Source organism: Pelodiscus sinensis, chromosome 5 (assembly GCF_052426305.1).
Source record: "Pelodiscus sinensis isolate ZL-2025 chromosome 5, ASM5242630v1, whole genome shotgun sequence".
In the NCBI taxonomy this organism is placed as follows: Eukaryota; Metazoa; Chordata; order Testudines; family Trionychidae; genus Pelodiscus; species Pelodiscus sinensis.
In genome coordinates, this window is record NC_143056.1 from 110516393 (window position 1) to 110538409 (window position 22017).

Here is a 22017-nt window from a genome sequence, read left to right on the forward strand (position 1 = left end):
GCTTCCCCTCTCCCTCGTCGGGCCCCTACCGCCTGTTGGTGTTCCGTGAGCTCTCTAACCAGTTGCCGTTGCTGCTCTTGAAACTGCGCCGCCAGCTGTTGCACGATCTGCGTCTGTTGGTGCTGCTGCTGCTGCTGGTTTTCCATCACCCACTCCAACACCTTTGCCGGCTCCATCTGGGCGGCCCCCTTAGAGAGAAGACCACAAGCCTCCACCCTTATCCGTGCCCTAGAGCCACCCCTGCCCCGCTAGCGCCCCCCTTCCGTTCGGGGGCCCCATGCCCACATTCTCCACCACGTGTTACGGGGTCCATGAGCCCACCCCGTCCTGGGCAGTCACACTACCACGGTTGCCGCCCAGGAAGGTCCCAGTCTCTGTGCCGCGGCGCCGGGTCGGCCCTCCTGGCGGTTGCCCAGAGGATCCCACGAGCGAGGAGGTGAGGGGGGTCCGGGCCCTCCCTCTCTCCAGACCCCAGCCCAGGGCCCTAAGGCGGGGGAGATGCTCTTCTCTCCCCCGACCTGGCTGATGGGGCACGGAGCCGCAACGCATCAACCCTCGGGCTTCAGCACACCCGCCCTGGGCTGCTTCCTCACGCCCTCGCTCGTCCGCTCACCAGCCGGCTGGTCCCGCCGCCTCCTCGGTGTCTCTCAGTCTCTGCCTCCAGCGTCCTCCTTCTCCTCTCCCCCTGCTTCTGCCTCTCCTGACTTTATACCTGGGGAAGGTGCCGCCCCGCCCCTCCAGAGCACCCACACCTGTGCTCGTCCACGGCCCCAGCTTCTCCGCCCCAGCTGTTTCCCCTCACCCCCAGCGTCCTCTCCATCTCCTGCAGCTGTGGGGCATAGGGCTGGCTGGGGCATCCGCGGGGCTGCCCGCCCCGAGGCTGGTGGGGTGCCGTTCCTGCCCTGTTGTCCCCACTAACCTTGCCGGGGGGGGGGGGTTCTTCCCCCACGATGTCCCGGGCTGCGTCCCTGGAGCTGCCAGCCTGGCGGCATATCCCGGCTGCCCTGCTGCCTGCGTCCCCGGCGGCAGCGGGTCCAGCCGCGGCGTTTCTTTCTGCCCCGCTGGGGGGGCCCTCCTCGATACAGGGTTGCCTCACCCCGTCACCGCCCTCCCCCGTGTTGCTCGGGGTCCCGCCAGCTCGACCGCCTGCCGAGCGGCGCGTCCCGGTTACCCCACCGGACGCGTCCTCGGCGGCGGCGAGACAAGCTGCGCCGCTTTCCCCTGCCTCGCTGGGGGGGGGGCCCTTCTAGTGCGGGGTTGCCTCACCCCGTCACAGGGTTACTCTCATTTTGAGCTTTAGCATTAGAAATCATCCTTGAAAGAAGTGATGTCAAAGGAACATACTTGTAGTCTTCCATTAAGACTGAAGGAACCATTATACAGCCAATCAATTAAATAGGCAATGTGTAGCTAGAAAAAGTTGTACCTCTCGGTGTTTTAAGAACAACCTATATTAGTATTGGTATGAAAAATAATAAATGCTCTAATGGAGTGATTATTCAGCACTTAAAAAAACAAAACAAAAAAACCCAAACAAACAAAATAAAACAACAACAAAAAAAGCAACAAAAAATGCAGGAGCAAGTAGCAATCTATTTCTCATTTGGTAATGAGCCTCAGGTAAATTCTTTGTCACTGAAATGTTAATTTCTAGAAACATTGCTCCTTATTATTGCCCCTACAATACAGCATATTTTATAAATGTGTATACCCCTCTCAGGAGAGGAGGTCCCTCTGCCCTGGTCTACACGAGGAAGTTATTTCAAAATAACTCCCCTTATTTTGAAATACCCATCAGAGTGTCCACACTACCAAGCCCATTATTTCAAAATAAGGGGCTAATTATTTTGAAATAGTAACTTCTGCTTTCCATGAGGAATGCTTCTTTCAAAATAGTTATTTCGGAATAACGGTAATTGGATGCACAACTGCTGCTATTTTAAAATAACTACTCCCCAGTGTCATTCAAAGCAATTACTTCTCCAGTGCTTTCCGGGGTTCTAAGTTGAGGTAGCTCATCCACATTAAAGGATCCTACCTTGAAGTAATTTCAAGGCTTTCCTGAAGTGTGGACACACTATTTTGGGAGTTATTGCAAAATAATTTCCTAGTGTAGACATGCCCTCTGAGTCATGAGCTAAGAATGAAGGTGCCAAGAGGAGAAGCTGAATTTACTGGAGGTTCTGACTCACATGATTCAAGTTAGGGCTCTGGCTCTTTTTGTTCCAAAATTATTTGCTTAGACAAATGATGTAGTCTGAAAGAAGTCACATCCTTTCCTGTTTCTTACTGCATTACATGTATTTAAAATAATATTTAGAAAGCCCATTGTGGAGACATTTAAACCTAAATTTAGTGAATAACTAGAAGTTACGTGGAAAGGAAAAATTGTGTGCTGGCAATGGGACTGTCTAGATGAGATGACAGGCCTTTGCAGTCTGCAGCATTTATAGACATAGGCTTAAGTTTATTATGTGAGCTTAGGGAATCTGCTTTTTCACTCTTCCCAGTGTTGCCAGCTCACAGTTTTATTGAGAGTTTCATATTTGCTGCTTTTTTAAAATGTCCCAATGGCCGGAATCAAGAGACAGTATGAGCCTCTCAACTTTCACCTTTAAAAAAAAAGTATTTGTGTGGGACTCTTCTGGTTGCATTAAAGCTAGAAAATGTGACTTAAAAGCCTTGTAAAGGCTCCAAAATCAGAAGGCAAATATAAAGAATCCAAATGTATTATTTAAAACCTGATTACTTTTAGGCCAATATTATTTTTCGGGGGTCTTACTACTGGCTTTTTGTCTCTTCCCCTCTCCCCCGCATTGCTTGGGTTTGTTGATACTGCCCTCCTCAAGTCAGTGCAGGATTTGGAAATATCAGTTTCTTGTTTCTTCTTTCATCATGATTCCTTCATGTGCCAATGCATATACCAAAGCTCAGAAGAAGAAAATCCAATTCAGAGCCCTCATACACAGAATTAACCATGCAGAACTTCATAAAATGGATCTAGTTTCTCCATTTGACAGCGGAATGGTGGTGTGTCAATTGCTGAAGAGTCCAAATATGCTTGCTGCAAGTTTGTTAAAGGATCTGATATTCAAGAGGCATGTAATGAAAGAAATAGAAGGGGTCCCAGAAGAAACGTATATGTTCTGGGAGGAATGGGGGAGAAATGTGGTGTGCTCCCAAAAGGTACACTGCCATTGTAGAGGAATAGTTCATTTGTATGCAGAGGTTGCTTTGTAATGTTGCTAAGCCCAGTGCAAGCTTGGTTATTGATTCTAAAAGTAATGCTGCTAAAGATCTAAGTAAACCTGACTCTGCATCCCCCCACCCTTTTAAAAGTGTTGTTTGGAATCCAGGGAATATCTGTGTACAAATCTATGTTCTTGTGTGGCCTCCATCATTGCTAACATTTCAGCATAACTTTTGCTGGATTCTAAAGTTTTTCTTGTTCTTGATTTTATTCCCCATTTTTGTGCACTCTCATTCTGATTTTTGCACTCTCTGGTGTAAATGAGGAATAACTCCATTCAAGTAAGTGGATTCACAGCAGCATAAAACTGTATGAAACAGTATTAGCACTCTGAGTGTTAAAGTGGACAGTAGAAAAAACTAATAATGAATCCTATGTATTGTTAGAGGGTAGAACACATGCATACTTTCCTCCACTTGTCTGACTAACTTATGCAAACTAATAGTACCCAAGTACTCTCACAATACTGCCTTTAATTTGATTTGTGGTATTCTATTAGCAGATCTTCTGTGTATCGGGAGAATAATAACTAGTGATTCCCAGATTTTCAGTAGTATAAAAGGAGAACAGACACTCTTTGGCAGTTCTGGGACTTTTTCCCTTTATGATGGAACAACCATTCTGATAAATCATGTATCTGGTCTACAATGACTTTCAGCTATGGATGAAGGCTTGTTATCCCCAGGTTAGTCATGCTATTTATGAGATTAGCTTTCTACAAATCCAAGGATGTTAATAGCTGAGGATGAGAAAATTATTCTCTGAAAAAAAAATGATTTTTTGAGGAGGGGGAAAAACCCACCTTCCTTTTAATGTTAAAGTTGTGGTTTTGAAATTACAGCTGACAGTTCATAGCCTTGATTTTAATCTTCAGAAGGGAGGATGTCCTGGCATTAGGGTTTCAGAAATGTGTACTTAATTGTATCAGTTTCAGGAGCTCCACTGTCCAGCACATCCTTTTCTGAGTAAAGCAATTCCTTAAGTCTAGCAGTAATAGGACTAAATGAGTCAGTTATTTCAGTCTGAGAAACTCTCTGCCGTGACTGATATAACAGCCATATTGGGTCTTTCTAAAGGTCCATCTAGCCCCATTTCCTGCATCCCTCCCTTCCCAGGGTACCAATTACCCTTAATCCCACCTTGCATTAGTGACCACCTGCCTTTCATCTAGCCCCTTCTTGCAGGGGCACATTGCAGTTTGAACGGGCCTCTTCATCATTGACAAGAGGTGGAAGTTGGACCTGCTACCTAATCCTACTGGGCTGTCTGTCTCTTTGCAGCCCTACTAACCTTGCAGGCCCCTTTAGCAGGGCCTCAGTCTGGGAGTTAATCAGACCTAGCTACCCCCCCCCCCAATCTTCCCCAACACTATTCTGCCAAGGTACCTTCCTCTACTAGCTACCTCATGGTCATTCATGATCTTCCATGGGGCCATTCTGGGAAAGACAGAGGTGGTGCGCTGCCAGCCTCCCTCCCCCATGCTCTAGCCAGCCGGGGGAAAGCAGGTGGCACACTGCCCCCAGCCTCCCTCCCCTGTGCTCAGGTGGCGGGGGGAAGCCTGGGGCTCATTTCCCCCGTTCTTATTCCAGGATAGAGGCTGGGGTTGGGGCTGGAGGTGGAGCCCCTCCCGCATCCCCCTGCAACAGAAATTCCTGCATACAGGCCTGTCATTTGTCTGACGGGCAGTTGCCCTGCACTTAATGCCATAAACACAGATATTAAGGTACTTAGACATTCACTTTTACTAAATTAACCTATTATCAATATGAAAATGACCAATAAGACACATAAAAATAATTAGATTAAAAATATAAGGACTTATGGGTCTCTTTCAAAAAGGTTGCTAGATACTTAAAATGGTTTTATTTTTAGAAGCAGTCTAATTTTGTCTTAATGAAACTTAGTTCCAGTAAATACTGGCTGCATATCTGCTGATAGCACAAAGATTCTCATACAGGTGGTGTATGTAGTGATTTATTTTTGTTCTTTTTCTGGTAATTATGAATGGGTTAAAGTCACAAGAGCAACTTCCAAATTTCTCTCTCTCTCTCTCTCTCACACACACACACACACACTTGCTTCACACACACACACACACACACACTTGCTTCCTTGAGATTTTTTTCCACAGCACTTTGTGGAGAAAAAGCATTGAAACAGGACTTCAGGCACTCCTTGAAGACCAGCAGTTATGAGTACTATGAAAAACATCTCAACAAAGCAGCTGGGTGTCCATATGAAAATTTTAAGTTGAATTTAGTGGTAGTGAAAAGCGCTGTATTGACAAGAAAAAAATTCTCAGTGGATCTACAGAAAAGGTTGAGACCTCAAAAGTGCAAGCATAGCAGAGGCAGCACACATTGCCCTAAGAATGTTTTAAACTTTCAGAGAAATAGCCTCACAGCATGTTTTTGGTATAGTAGATTGTGTGTGTGTGTGTGTGTGTGTGTGTGTGTGTACACATTAATATTTTTTTTGCTAGAGCTACTGCATGTGTACCTTCTGCGGCAGTTTGCAATGCCATCCATTTTAGATGCTACCATAAGGAAGCACTATAGTGAGTTGGCAAACAATGAGACCATGTATTTTTCATGGGAGAGGTAGTCCAGTCAGTGAAGTAGAATGAACAAATGAGGCACTCAACTTATTCCTTTTAGGAGGTGGTGGCATCTGAAAATGTGTTGATTTTTGGCCAAGTCCAAACTACTTAGCTTTTCAGTTAGTGTGTAAAAGATTAGATATGAGCCTCTTGTGTATAATTGTGTATGGAGGGAACCTTTCCTGGTTGAGCTAATGGAGCAGCTGAATTGGCTTGCTAGCTCGAGGCCTTTGCTTTTGTGTTGAGAGCAAAAAACATGAATTATATTTTTAATACTATATGTAGTCAGCCACCTGATATCCATAGTGTGAATTCAGATATAGTTTGTTAGAAAAGGGGTCTCAATTCTTTACAAATAATTGTATAGAAAAGAAATTTGACTTTGAAGATCAATATTTTATTTCCTTGATTAAAAGACACCAAGGATTTCCAGTAAAACTAAACTTATAGTTATGTTAGCTGCCCTTCAAGTATTAGATGAAACAGAGGGTAGATCTACATTACAAAGAATTGCGAACCACAATTTGTGTATCTTTTTCCGCTTTTCTTTCGAACGAGGATTTTCCAAAATTTAGCTTGTCTTCACGGAGCCAAATTTTGGAAAAACCTCCTCTTTTGACACATCCCTTCTTCCTCATACAATGAGGATTATAGGGATGGCGAAAGAATGCATCCCGTTTTTCAGAAATTGTTCTGAAAAAGCAGACACGTTCCTTGGATGTGGCAAAGCTTTTCCGGGATACCTTCAGTATCCCGGAAAAGCTCTGCAGTCTAGAGATAGCCTTTTTGTATAGCTTAAAGGTATAATTTGATTTTTCTGTACTTCTCCTGGTTCTATGACAGACTCTATTGTCATAGACTCATTAATCCTGTTTTCAAGTCAAGGCATATCTCAGAAGTAGATAGGTTTTAATATGTATGAGCTATACAGGGGCAGTTTATCAAACTCTAAACAATCTTGTTTTTAAGAAGGAACTTCACACTAGCAATTTTTTAAAATTAGAGTATTCAATAATATTTAAACAACTAATTGTTTTAGCCTATTTGCAGTATATTCTTTTTGCTAATACATCTTTTAAAAGTGAACTAATTATTTCCAGGAAAAAGGAGTAAATTTTTCCCCAGTAATCTAGTGGTTTGGGCATTATTGGATGAAGTATGAGACTACATTACTTTGGCTGTAACTTTTATTTACTCAAGGCAAGTTTGTGGATTTTGACATACAAATTCTGCATAAAGCAAGGAAATGCATTAGGAATGAGATCAGTTTGTTAGGAAAGAGGTTAAGGCCCACACTTACTGTCAACTAAGAACAATTTGGAGTGCAAGTTTCATAAATGCCAGCTGACCTCAATTTACAGAACATAGCCAATAACCAATTGATGTACTGCCAAAATTCCATGAGGGGCTCCTTCAAATGTGCTATGTTAGTTAGTGAATACATATGATATTCCTGGGTAAAATGTTTTCTACCTGACCAAAAGCCACCAATTCCATATTCTTCCCTTTCACATCTCAGGAAAAACATCAATTTCCTGTTGTCCTCCTGACCTCAATCCACCGATCTTCACCCCCCGCTTCTTTTGACCACCATTCTCCTTCGCTTCCTGTCACATCCTAGTGAAGTCACCAGGACCAGATCATATTTGCCCAAAAATTCTAAAGGAATTAAAATATGAAATTGCAGTACTACTAGTCTGTAACATGCAACCTTTCACTTAAATTTGGTGCTGTACCAGATGACTGGTTGATAGCTAAAATTACATCATTTTTTAAAAAGACTCCTGAGGCAATGCTGGCATTTACAGCCTAACTTCAGTAAAGAACAGAATTATCAGACACACATAGATTAATACAATTCGTTGGGTGACAGTCAACATGGTATTTTTAAAAGGGCAATAATGCCTCACCAATGTATTCAAATTTTTGAGGGCATCATCAAATATGCAGAAGGGTGATCTGATGGATGTAGATGATAGGGATCTTTGACAAGGTCCCTCATTAAAGATTCTTAAGCGAAGTAAGCTGTCGTGGAATAAGATGATAGGTTCTTTCATGGATCAATAACTGGTTACAAGATAGGAAACATAGGAGAGAGGTAAGTGGTCAGTTTTTGCAGTGAAGACAGGTAAACAGTGGGGTCCTCTGGGGATCTTGCCCCCTGGGACCGGTGTGTCCAATATATTCATAAATTAAGTAGAATGGGGGGGAGAGAGTGAAATTGTAAAGGTTTTTTTGGCTTAAAATTACTGAAGGTAATTAAGTCCAAAGCAGACTGTGAAAAGGTACAAAGGGATTTCACAAAAGTGGGTGACCGAGCAACAAAATGACAGATGAAATTCAATGTTGATAAATGCAAAATAATGCTTATTGGAAAACATAATCGCAATGATGCATATAAAATTATGCAGGTCTAAATTAGCTGTTGCAACTCATGATAGAAATGATGGCATCATCTCCTTAATGTGCAGTAGCATTTAAAATATATTAAAAACATCTAACACATGGTAGGCCTTATTTGGAAAAGGCTAGATAAGGCAAAATATCAAGATACAACCATTGTAAATCCACATCTTGAATACTATCTGAAGTTCATCTCAACTCAAATATGTATTAGAACTGGAAAAGAAGAGCAATAGAAAATTTAAAGGTGTAGAATAGTTTCCTTATGAGGAGAGACTAAGAAGGATGGGGTTGTTCAGGTTTGAAAAGAGTTTGCTAAGAGAGGGATGTGATAGAGGTCTATAAAATTGTGACTGATGTGGACAAAGTGAATAAGGAAGTGTTAGTTACTACTTCATAACACAAAACTAGGGCTCACCCAAGGAAAATAGTGTTGGGATATGCAAAAGGAATAGGGGTCTGGGATGGCAGTAAGGAGTTCAGCCATAGTAGGCATTACCCTTGAACATGTTCTTTCCCTTCCGTTTTGCAGCATAGAAAAATAGATAAGCATGCAGCTGCTCTACTTTGTTGTGTCTTTTGCTTATCCTCATTGGCTCTGTATCAAATATCTTCAGGGTTAAATTTCTTGTAATCTCTGTAATCTGCTGATTTAGAAAGTTTGTAGTGTAGAAAAGTGTTGATTCAATTAGATATTCTGTAAATAGTAATTAGGGGCGGGTATAATTGTATTAATTATTTGTTTATTAATATTCATTTTATGGGAGTTAACATTACTAAATAAGGTTTTAGGAAAAGTAGTGATAGACTTGTGAATTAACATACTAAAACAGATAAAAGGGTTTAATTGGTGCCAATCTGTGGCCACTCGGATGTTGTGTTGAATGTCTGAGGTAAATGTGCATGGGCAATAAAGCAGTTCCATTTACCCACTCTGCTCCTGGGTCGCCTGTTTTTTCTCTAACAAATATTAGTTGCTTAAAACCAACAAAAGGAAATATTTCCTTACACAATGCACAGTTAACCTGCGGTACCCATAGTCAGGGGATTTTGTGAAGGGCAAAAGTAGAAATAGGTTCCAAAAACATTCACTAAATACACAGAAGACAGGTCCATCATTGGCTATTTGCTAAGATAGGAGTACAACTCCATGCCCTAGGTGTCCTTAATCCTCTGACTGCCAGATGCTGGGAATGGACATGAGTGAATGGATCACTCAAAAAGTGTCCTGTTCTGTTCATTCCCCCTGAATCACCTGCCATAGGCCACTGTCAGAAGACAGGATTCTGGGCTAGATGACCATTTGGATTCATCTAGTATGGCCATTCTCATGTTAACACTTACCATTAGACACTAGAGGCCTATGCTCTCCACTCCTTAATGCAGGGGTGAGCAATAATTTTTGCCACTCCAAGATTTTGGAAAGTGGTTGAGGGCTGCATCGTTCCATGACATTAATGGAGGAGATGTGGGCTCTGGGATGGAGGTTTGGTGCAGAGAGGAGCTTGGGGTAAGGGATTGGGATGCGGGAGTGAGACTGGGGTCTGGGAGGGAGTTTGGGTGAAAGAGGCAGTTGTGACCTAGGGCAGGGGACAGGAGTGCAGGGGTTTGGGATGGGACCTAGGAGGGTATTGTGATCTGGGACAGGAGATTGGGGTGCCAGATCTGGGAGGGGGCATGGGGAAAAGGGTTTGGGTATGTTGAGGAGCGGGCAGAGGGTTGGACAGGGAGGGGCTGGGGTGCCAGAGGCAAGCTGTGGCCAGGAGACTTACCAGCTACCAGCCAAACTGGCCTGCTTGCCTGCAGAGCTAAGGCTTGCAGAGCTTAAAACGTTTCCCAGCCTGCCTGCTTACCTCACCATGTGCTTGTGTGAATAACTGAGCCGAGAAGAAGGGGCGTGGTTCTTATTGGTTGCCTGCTATTCCACAAGCAGCTCCCATTGGTTGGTTTCTGGCCAGAAACCATCCAATGGGATTTTGCTGGGGATGGGGCAGCTCCTAAACTCCCCCTCCCTCCAGTTTTGAAAAAGAAAGGAAGCCCATCAGCCATGTTTCTGCACAGCACACGGGGCAAGCAGGGGAGCCTGCCGGGGGCTCCCCACTAACTCCATGGGCTGGATCATATGGCTTGGTGGACTGGATCCAGCCCACGGGCCATATTTTGCCCAGGCCTGTCTTAATGCATAATAATGTACATATTTATAGGTGCTGCTAAACAGTGTTAACCTACTGATCCTTCACATAGTAGCCTGCATTGTAATCTGAGATCTTGAGATACAGATCCTGGGAGGGAGTAGGGAGGAGACTGGGTAATGACCTTCTGTGACTTTACAGCCCCCACGCTGGTATAATGAAAATTTGTTACAAGTGACGCTTTGTTCTGTGCAATAATAGAATCCTCATGAGCATAGTAATCCTATGTGTGCTACAAAGTTATGTACTTTCTGGCCTGTCTCTCTGTCAGGGCAACACGAGACGTTCTTAGTGTAAAGGAGAATTGGACCCTTTGAGTTCTTCTTAATGGATTATTTGACGGTGTAAGTGAATATTATTACCATACTCCAAAAGACTGGTTTGGCACTGTATTGTACTGTATCTGTCTGGCTGACTCTTGCTTGATGTATTATTTCTTTTTAGATTTGTCTGGCCTATGAAGAAGTACACTAACAGACTGAGAAGCATGGATTGTCAAAGTGATGATTACTTAGGTTCTCATCCAGTGCCAGTTGAGCGGTAAGTTCTGATGTGATGTGTATCCACTAGCCAGTGATTGTTGTGTGATGTCACAATGAACATGTTGTATACTAAATAGATCTAAATTGTAGTCTTATAGAATATAAGAGTGATCAGTAGCTAGAAAGGAAAATTAGGTATTTAAGTAAGTATGGTTGGAATTCAAGGCTTACAGGCGGAATTCAAGGCTTACAGGATTACAAGGCTTGTAAGAATTGTACCTTAGCCATATTAGGCCATAGAGTTGAGAAATGCTTGACGTAAGCAAATACCAAAGAATGACCTTATGCCACAAGATTATGGGAGAAGATGTACCAATGAATGATGTCTCAAAATTGCCAGAGTAAATTTTTCCTTACAAGATTCTTAGTAAAAACTTTAAAAAACAATGAATGCTCCTGCAGCACCGTAGAGACTAACAAAAATGAAGATATTATCATGAGCTTTCGTGGAGAGCAAGGGGTCCAGAGGTACAAATAAGTGGCAGAAAAAGAGGGGATGATGAGGGAAAGAGAAGGGGAAAAAATCTTGTCAATTAGGGTATGTCTACACTACTCCTCTAGTTCGAACTAGGGGGGATAATGTAGTTATATGGAGTTGCAAATGAAGCCCGGGATTTGAATTTCCCGGGCTTCATTTGCATAAAGCCGGCCGGCGCCATTGTTAAATGCCAGCTAGTTCGGACCCTGTGCCGCGCGGCTACACGCGGCACGGACTAGCTAGTTCGGATTAGGAAGCCTAGTTCGAACTAGGGGGGTAGTATAGACATACCATTAGAGTGTCCGTGCTAAATGAGGCTAATAGAATGGGCTGATATTTAACTTTTGATGTCATTAGGGTATTGAATGTAGCGGCCCAAAAAGTTCGTGTCTTTGTTCAAATCACTGGCGTGTGTACGGAATATGCTGGGTGTGCCCAGGCACTCCTTAATGTCTTAGGGTTGCCAGGTGTTCAGTTTTCTACCAGACAGTCTGGTTTTTTGGGGCTCTGTCCGGTAAAAAAAATCCAGAAAGTACCGGACAGGTGTAATGTCTGGTATTTTCTGGTTTTCCAACTGGGCGCCCAGAAGCCTGGCTGGGGGAGTGGCTGGGAGGTGGGGTGCAATCGGCACTGGGAGCCCTGGTTGTGTGTGAGGAGGAGGGGAAGCCCAGTCCATGCTCCTGCGTGCTGGTGAAGTACGTGGTGGAGCCGCAGCTGGACTGACTCACGCTTCACCTGGACCGTGCAGGGAGTGGGAGTGCCCTGGGAGCTGCACTTCCCGGGTCAGTCCTGCTCCCCACTGGCTGATACGCTCCCCCCTCCCCCGGCTGGCCGGTTGGTTCTCTCCCACTTCTCCTCCTGATCTTCCCCGCTGAAACCACTGCAGCCCTCCTTCCGGTGACCAGTTCGCCCCTCCTCTCCCGATCTCCCCTGGCCAGCCCCGCTGTACCCAACCCCCACCCTTGCTGCCAGCTCTACCTCCCGCTGGCCGGTTCCTCCTCCCGATCTTCCTCGGCCAGTGCTGCTGCACCCCCCGCCAGCGCTGCTTCCAGCGGCCAGTTCTCCTCTTCTCCTCCTGAGCTCCCCGGCCAGCCCCATTCCTGCTGGCTGTCCCCCCCAATCTCCCCCGGCTAGCCCCACTCTTCCCTCGCCCCTCCCCCCACTGACCAGTTCTGCTTCCCGTTGGCCGCCTCTCCCCGCCCCGATCTCCCCTGGCCAGCTCCCGCCCCTCCTCTGCCAGCTCTGCTTCCCAGCCCTACCCCTCCTCCCAGGCAGTCCCTCCCCACCCCCAGAAGTGTGTCCGGTATTTTTTTAAGACTATCTAGTAACCCTATAATGTCTCAAAAAAAAGTGGCTTTGTGTTTTAATTTAATCACATGATACGCTCTTTTAGTTTCAAAGTATGGATTGCTGTATTATGCAATAAGCGCTGAATTGCACATGTAAAAAACAAACTAAGAAGTACAATGTCCCATACTTAAGTCTGTATTTTTTAAGTAAAGTTTAGTTGTTTATTTAAAAAAAAAATTTAGTTAAATTTTAGTTTCTTTAGTTTGTTTGACGAATAAAAATAATGTCCTTTATGATTGAGTATTCAATAAATGTTCTTCTTCAAGCGGTCCCTTTGGGTGCTCCACTCTGGGTGCTGGTGCGTCCTCACGCCGGTGACTGGAGACTTTTCTAGCAGTTTCTGCCGTGCCGTGCAGGCGCCGCAGCACCCTCTAGTGTCATTGGAATTCTTGGGCGCGTGCGCTGCGTGGCCCCTCAGTTCCTTCTCTACCATCATTGGCAGCAGACGGAGCCCTTGTTCTCCTAATTTTTGTCAGAAAATAGTTACATTCCCAGTTTTAATCCTTAGTTTCCTCATCATCCAAGTTTTTTGGCCCTCTTCTCCTCCCCTGACAAGTTTAAAAACAAATTTTTTTCTTGTTGTGGTTCGCTGCTTTTCCCCAACCCCTCATGCCCAGCTCCTCGGGCTTTAAAAGGTGTGAGTCATGTCAGGATGCCATGCCTGTTTCAGATGGGCACTCCAAGGCTACGTCTACACTGGCATGATTTTCCAAAAATGCTTTTAACGGAAAAGTTTTCCGTTGACGTGCTTTTCCGAAAATACTTTTTAGATTGGCAGGATGCTTTTCCGCAAAAGCACTTTTTGCGGAAAAGTGTCCGTGGCCAATCTAGACGTGGTTTTCCACAAAAAAGCCCCGATCGCCATTTTCGCGATCGGGGCTTTTTTGCAGAAAACAGTACCGTGCTGTTTACACTGGCCCTCTTGCACAAATGATTTGCGCAAGAGGGCTTTTTCCTGAACGGGAGCAGCACAGTATTTCTGCAAGAACACTGACGCTCTTACATGAGATCGTCAGTGTTCTTGCGGAAATTCAAACGTCCAGATGATTTTGCAGAAAAACTTGCCAGTCTAGACACAGCCCAAATGTATTAAGTGCCTAGGGGAGGCACACCAAATTCAAAAGTGCCTCCACTGCTCCAAATTAACAGCGAGCGCGCCGGGACTGAGCCAACAGGCTTAAGACACTTCTATACGAGAAGTCCCTCCGTCCCTCCTCCTCGGACTCTCCTACTGCTTCAAAACCGGCTCAATTGAGTAAGGGTATGGAGAAAAATCACCCCTCTGTCCACTCTGGTCCTATGACCTCTGAAATGTGTCTTTCTCCGACTCCATTGCTACCCTCGGCACCTTCAGCTGCATGGGTCAGCACTGAAGATAGGCTGGGAAACTCCGGTACGGTGGAGCCTAAGACGTCGGCACCGCACAAAAGAGCTCACTCAGAGCCAAAGCAGAGGTCAGCGGCACCAACTGGTATGGCACCGGAGCCGCCCTCGGCGCCAACTGCACCAGCGAAAGATCACGCGGTGCCGAGCCTGGCGCCGAAGAAGGCCCGCACCGACGTGTCCCCACCGAGCACTAGGGTACCGGAACTGCCAATACCTCCACTGCCCGAACTGCCACCATTCAAACTGCATCGTCCCGCACCGACCGAGGGGCGCGAGTGGTACTGATCCCCGGTACAGAGACACACATCATTGGCACCGCCTTCCCCGGGCTCCTCAATCCACTCTGTGAGGTCCCGCCGCTCTTCGGTCACCTCTCGCTCTGCCAGTGACATCGGCATATAGACCTTATCCTGGCAGCCGGCCGCAGTTTAATATGCATACCCTCCCCCTCTGCACCCATGGAATGCACAACAATACTCCTACCCACCTCCACCATATACCACCCAATGGCAACCCTGGGAGCTGCACCCAAAGAAGAGCCACCACCGGGCCTCTTCGACTATCTCCAGACCGCTTGCTCCCTCGCCCCCAGCCACAGTATCTGCTACTGAGCTGAATTGTCCAGCCCCCTAGGAGGCACACGACTCTCTCTCTGAAGGGAAGACCAGATCACCTCTGAATAACTCATCCTCTTCCCCAGACGAAGCGGTCACAATTGAAGCCCCACCATTGGATGATGACACTATAAAAAATTCCAGGACTTGTTCAAAAAAGTAGCTATAGCTCAGAAAAGAGACCTCCAGGAGGTACAGGTGAAACTATATCGCCTTCTTGCACGTTACAGCCACCAACCACCTCCAGAATAGCTCTCCCCATGGACGAGGCTATTATGGACCCGGCCGACAACATCTGGTAAACTCCAGCATCCATCACCCCAACAAATAAGAGAGAGGATCGTAAGTACTTTATCGCTCCTAAGAACATGGACTTCCTTTTTACTCACCCACCTCCTAACTCCCTAATGGTGGACTTGGTACGACACAAAAGTAAACAATCCAATCTCAGGACTACTCCACAAGACGGGGACCAAAGAAAGTAGATATTATGGGTCAGAAAGTTTACTCGTCAGCCACATTACTTCTCAGGGTTGCTAACTATACTGCCATTTTTGCGCACTATGACCATGCTAACTACTCCAAGCTCCAAGATCTGCTCCAACACCTTCCGGAACATAAGAGGCAGACCTTGCTCAATATCATGCAAGAGGGCCATACCGTCTCCCGCACAACCCTACAGTCTGCCATGGAAGTAGCGGACACCGCAGCTCATATTACGGCTTCGGCAATTGTCCTTCACAGAATTTCCTGGTTACGGGCATCTGGGGTATCTAGGGACCTATAACAAAAGGCTGAGGACTTACCCTTTGACCGAACCAACCTTTTTGCAGCTAAGACCGATGAAGTATTGCATTCCATGAAGGACTCCCGTACTACTCTTAGGACTGTGGGACTGTACACTCCTCCCTTCAAGAGAACTAGGTACCAGCCTTACCAATGCCCGAGAGAGACCTTCAGGCAGCAGCCCAAGTATAATTTCCACCTGAAGCAAAGAACTCAGTGGCGCAGACCACAATGACAGCAAGAGCAACACCTCACAACCCATCCACCACCGAGCAAACAGCAGGTTTGAAGGTCAGGTCGAGAGCCAGGAAACCAATCCACTGCTACTGCCAACCGATACTCTTCAATTCCATCACCCTCTCCAGGCCTTTTTCCACCAATGGTCCCTCATTACTTCGGACAAATGGGTCCTGGAACTGATTCAATTCAGTTACACTATTCTCTTTACCTCCCTCCCTCCCATCCACCTTTCTACCTCTTCAGGGACCCCTCTCACAAAACCATTCTCCAACAGGAGGTTTCGCATCTTCTTCAACTGGGTGCAGTACAACAAGTATCACCACAATTCCAAGGCTGGGGTTTCTACTCAACTTACTTCCTACCCCAGAAGAAGATGGGAGGATGGTGACCCATCTTAGACCTCAGGCGCCTCAACAAATACATTGCATACCACTGTTTCAAGATGGTCACTCTCACAACAATCATTCCTGCACTCGATAAAGGCCATTGGATTTCGACTCTCGACCTCCAGGATGCCTACTTTCACATTACGGTTCATCCTGCTCACAGACTTTTTTATGGTTTACGGTAGGCACCCAGCACTATCAATACCGGGTGCTCCCGTTTGGCCTCTCAACTGCCCCCAGGGTGTTTTCCAAAACCCTGTTGTAATGGCCTCACTTTGACATCAAGGGATCATAATATTCCCGTACTTGGACGATTGCCTCATAAAAAGCGCATCCTTCAATGAGTCCAAGGCCATGACAGACACCACAATAGCCCTTCTACTCAGCCTCAGGTTTCACATAAATTACGCAAAATCCACCCTACTCCCAACGCAGAGGCTGGAGTTCATAGGTGTCCTCATCGACATGGTCACAGCGAGGGCTACGCTTTCCGATCACAGTTTCACTACCATACACGACCTTATCCGCACGGCAGAGTCGGTTCTGACTGTCACTGTCTGCGACTGCCTCAAGATCCTTGGGCGCATGGCCTCCCCAACCTACGTAGTCAAATTGGCCGAACTCCACATGAGACCGCTTCAATCCTGGCTCGCGACGGTTTACAAACCTTCCAGAGACCAACTTTCCAAACTCGTGGCTATTCCACCACGCATCATCTACACCCTGCTTTGGTGGACAATTCCACAAAACATGCTGCAGGGCATTCCCTTCCAGTGTCCTACTTCCACACTCACAGTTATAAGAAAAGCCTCACTCATCGGATGAGGGGGCCTACTTAGGGAACATCACAGCCCAAGGCAAATGTTCATTCACAGAGCAAACCTTCCATATCAACCTCCTCGAGTTACGGGCAGTCAGATATGCATGCCAACATTTTAGTCAGTGCATAGTGTACAAGTCCATTGCCATCATGACGGACAATACCACCTGCATGTACTATATCAATCAACAAGGGGGAACTCGGTCCCCTTTCCTGTGTTTGGAAGCTATCAAATTCTGGAACTGGCGCCTGTCACTCACAGTCACCCCATTGGCCATTTACCTTCCAGGGGTGCTCAACATCACAGCGGACGCCCTAAGTCGTACATTCCAGGACCAACATGAATGGGAGCTCAACAGACGGGCTCTCACTCCATTCTTCCTTCACTGGGGCCAACCAGATGTAGATCTCTTTGCCACAAAAAACAACAGAAAATGCCGCCTTTATTGCTCCAGAGGAGCCCTGGGAAAACATTCCCTCGGAGACGCCTTTTCGATCACATGGGACGCCCCTCTCCTTTACGCGTTTCCCCCCTTCCTGCTCTTACACAGAGCCTTCAAAAAGATCAGGATGGACCAGGTGCGGGTCATACTAGTGGCATCTGTGTGGCCCAGACGGACGTGGTATCCTTACCTCCTTCTACCCATATCCCTTCCCTCTTCACCACGACCTTCTGTTGCAGAACCACAGGCAGACTCTCCATTCAGACGTTCACAAGCTCCACCTCCACGCCTGGCTCCTTCATGGCTCCAGGATGCCAAGATTACCTGCTCGGAACAGGTGAAGGAAATACTGATTAACAGTAGAAGACATTCCACTAGAAGAACTTACTTATACAAATGGAATCGATTCTCTCACTGGTATGGTCGATCACATGCAACCCCTCCAGAGCTTGCTCCTCTACCTACCTTAATGGACTACTTACTATCCCTAAAACAGTTGGGCCTAGCACTCAGCAGTATCAATGTCCACGCTGCTGCCATAGCTGCTTTTCATCATCCCACGGATGGCGTTTCTTTCCTCACTAACCCATTGACCAAATGCTTCTTTAAGGGCCTACAGAATACCTTTCCGCCTGTCCGTCCACTGGTCCCCGTCTGGGACTTGAGCCATGTTCTAAAAAGCTTGACAAAACCACCATTCGAACCTCTAGCCACCTGCTCTTGGTCTCATTTATCTATGAAGGTATCCTTCCTCATCGCTATTACCTCCAGTAGAAGGGTGAGTGAGCTTGTGGCCTTGATGGCCGATCCCCCATACACCGTATTTACAAAGGACAGAGTCATACTCTGACCCCACCCGAAGTTCCTCCCTAAAGTACCCTCCCCCTTCCACGTGAATGAACCCATACACTTACATGCCTTCTTTCTGAAGCCTCATGTCGACCCAGTCCAGGACGCATGGCACACTCTCGACGTCCGATGAGCACTGGCGTTTTGTGTTGACCGCATGAAGCCTTGGCGAGCCTCACCTAGGCTTTTCATCTCTTACGCTGAAAGATCTAGGGGACAAGCAACAAGCAGTCTCATCTCAGAGAATCTCGAAATGGATTACTTCCTGTATTCAAACTTGTTATACCTTGTACGACAAGCACTTACCTGAGAACATCAAGGCTCACTCCACCAGGGCGGTAGCTGCCACAACCGCCTTCCTTCATAATGTTCCACTCCAAGACATTTGCAACGTCGCCACCTGGTCATCTGACCACACTTTTGTGCAGCACTATGCTTTCTTCTCTTCTATTGCATCTGCCATGGCAGTGGGACATGCAGTGCTGTCCACAGTGACTACCACACAGCTCCAAACCCACTTCCGTGAGCCGACAACTGCTCTGTAGTCATTCAGAGTGGAGCACCCACGGGGACCACTTGAAGGAGAAGAAAGAGTTACTCACCTTGTGCAGTAACAGTGGTTCTTCGAGATGTGTCCCCGTGGGTGCTCCACTACCCTCCCTCCTTCCCCTGCTTTGGAGCCTTGTATTCTAGCGGGTAGAGAAGGAACGGAGGGGCCGCACTGCGTATGCACCCAAGAAGTCCAACGACACTAGAGGGCGCTGTGGCGCCTGTGCGGCACGGAAGAAACTTCTAGAAAAGTCTTCGGTCGCCAGTGCGAGGACGCACCAGCACCCAGAGTGAGGCACCCATGGGGACACATCTTGAAGAACCACCGTTACTGCACAAGGTGAGTAACTCTTTCTTTGCCTTAAAAAAACAAATTCCCTGGGTGCACACCCTAATGAAATGTGCTGTGCACGCCTATGGTTCAAACCTTGATTAAAGGTGTCAAATTTGCAGATGAAGACAAGTTCCTCAGCTTCTCTTTCCAGATGGCTTTTGAAATTGCTTTATAATAATATAGTCACTTTTAGATCCATTAGTGCCTATTTCTACAAATTTGGCATCTTTAACATATAATCAGAAATTGTCTACACTGAAAAACAAACACCTATTTTGTGTATTTGAACTTTTCGGGTGTTAGGATAGACTCTTGTGTTTTTACTTCTGTGAGGAAAGCCGAGGTCTATTTGCTTGTATACAATATAAACAATTTCATAGGGTATATTCCCCCCGATTGGTGATTTTTTTCAACCCTGCTTTATGCCAGAATGGGGTATCAGGATGCAAGAGAGCCCTGTATCTGAGTGGGGGAAGATTTTCCAAGTGTAAGAAACATGATAGATGGCCATAAGGCTGCTTGCCAAGGATCACTTTGCAAAACCTGGTAGGAGATGTCTTGGTGATCAGATGGTACCCCGTCTCACCCTGGGTAGTGCTGTGACCCATTGGGCAGCCCCAGGGATGGCTTAGTCTGGGGCTGCCTAAATGACTCAAGGGGCCTCTCCAGGCCTGTGAACAGCCAGGATCTGGAAGGTACATAGCGATTGAAGGTAGGTTGGCCTCTGCCCTCCTCTTTGACTGTGAGTTTTGTGCTGTCCATCTTAGCTCTCCTGAAATTCAGTGTGAATTGAGGACACCTTTCTTTCCAGTCCACAGAAATGTAGCTCTTTAGGAATATTTTAAGTAGAAGACTTGAATATGTTTTTAGTTCTAAAAAATTAAATGTGATCCTATAGATTAATTAGTCATATTTATACTTTGCTTTAGAATTAAAAGGCAATATATTTTATTATAGGAATAAATAAGTTTGATTCAAAAGTCAGGAATTTTTTTTCGGGCCTAGGTACTCAAACATACATCAGAGCTAAGGATTTTAAATTTAGATTAATCAAATAATCAAATAGTTGATGTGATTTGTATTGAATATTTGATTAGTCAATAAGGGCACCTCCTCCTTTGAAATGTAGGAAAATCCTCTTGTGGTTTGGTTTAAATCTTGGCTCTGCACATAACATTATAATACTTTTTTCATTCTATAGTGTCTTGTACTTGATTATCACAAAGCGCCTTACTCTAACATGAACAAATGTAAATTTCAACTCCAGGACTTAGGTAAATATTGTATCCCTGTTTTACAGAGAAGAAAAAGAGAGGCCCAGTGGACAAACATTTTAAATGTGGGTGTCTAAAATTAACTCTAATGACTTCACTGTTATACCTCTGAAAATCAGGCTACCTTTCTTTAGTTTTGTAGTTGTAGTCCCCCAAAGGCGAAAAGCTTACTATTAAGTGATTTGCTCAAAGTCACAGAGGAAATCCATGGCAGAACCAAGAATAGATTTCAAATTTCCTGATTCCCAGTCCTCTCTTTAACCAAGAGGCAATTCTTCCTCCCTTTGTTGGACTTTCTTCCTTTCTTTGTTAGACTAAATAACAGAGTGCTAAGAAGGAACAATGCAAATAAGATTACCCCGTGCATATTTTTAGCCTTGTGCTGCTCTCTAAAATGTATTCTGTATCTGCAGCATTCTGATAAATTATCTAAGGGAGCTGCTTAAATATTCTGTCGTAAGAGCCACTTAACCTCTGCCATCAAGAAAATCATGTTTAGTTTGGCTCTTTTTTAAAACTTAGATGTAAAGCACTAACTTATTCCAGTTACCTTTTAAAAACCTGCTTTTGTTTTGTTATTTTAATGGCTATATTAGTGTTTCTTTTGAGGTGTTCCCTTGGATATTTCTACAGTCCATTAATGGACTTATATAGACTTAATTTATATAGAAGCTATATCAATTACTAGTGAAAGGAACTATGTAAATGAGTAGTGATGATAATAGAACCAGAGCTCTGTGTCACAAAATACCAGTCTCCAAAAACTTGAAAAACAGGAGGAAACTTCTATTAAGACCTTCATTATCATGAGTTGTGTTGAGTGAATGGAAAACTACTGGGGCCAAGTTTTCAGCCACCTCAGCTTAGTTTTTACAATTGTACCCATAATTTTGCATGTGAAAACAAATGGGGTTGTTAAACAAATGCCTGATCTAAATGTACAATTGCAGGCTACTCATCACATGAAAAGTTACATGCACAAACCTGTGAATATTCGTTTGGTCCAGCACTGAAACGTGACTTGACCTGTAATATATTTCTTTCAAGTTGATGTTTCTCATGTGAGGTCAGCCTGTAGAGGAGGAAAAGGCTGTATCTCCTGATATGCAAATTTGCACCTAATTTGCATATCTTCTTTTTGAAAGTGAAAGCAAGTCTAGATGTTCCCACAGACTTCAGGGTTAGATGGGCCCATAATGGCGCGCAGTCTAATGGTTCATTGAGTTCCACGGCAGGCATATTTATTAGGGTGCCTCTAGCTTATTAGCTCCTTGCATTTGTAGATGTGCTGGTCTGTCACCAGACACCAAAAAATCTCCCTACCATATCTGGATGGTGCACTACTGCTGGCCAGAAATAAAAGTTCAAACTTCTACTCAGGTACCTCCAGGACCAGGTTTGAAGCTTGAGCTACAGTGCTGTGTGGCTGCTCAAGTGTAAGTTTAGTAAGGTTGTGTCTGCAGATGCAGGTGCCACAGACCTAGGTATACTATGCAGTGTAGACACACCTTAGTCAGAAAAA

General features: G+C 45.4%; 1 protein-coding gene across 3 annotated transcripts in view; it reads left to right on the forward strand.

Moving 5' to 3' along the window:
* INSC (INSC spindle orientation adaptor protein) overlaps positions 1–22017 on the forward strand; it is a 278332-nt gene that overhangs the window by 86101 nt on the left and 170214 nt on the right. For all 3 annotated transcript variants that reach the window (XM_025186251.3, XM_075928031.2, XM_075928027.2), the window contains exon 3: positions 10889–10984. In XM_025186251.3, the coding sequence (XP_025042036.3) occupies positions 10902–10984 (83 nt within the window). In that variant the 5' untranslated portion in view covers positions 10889–10901. The remainder of the gene's footprint in view (positions 1–10888; positions 10985–22017) is intronic.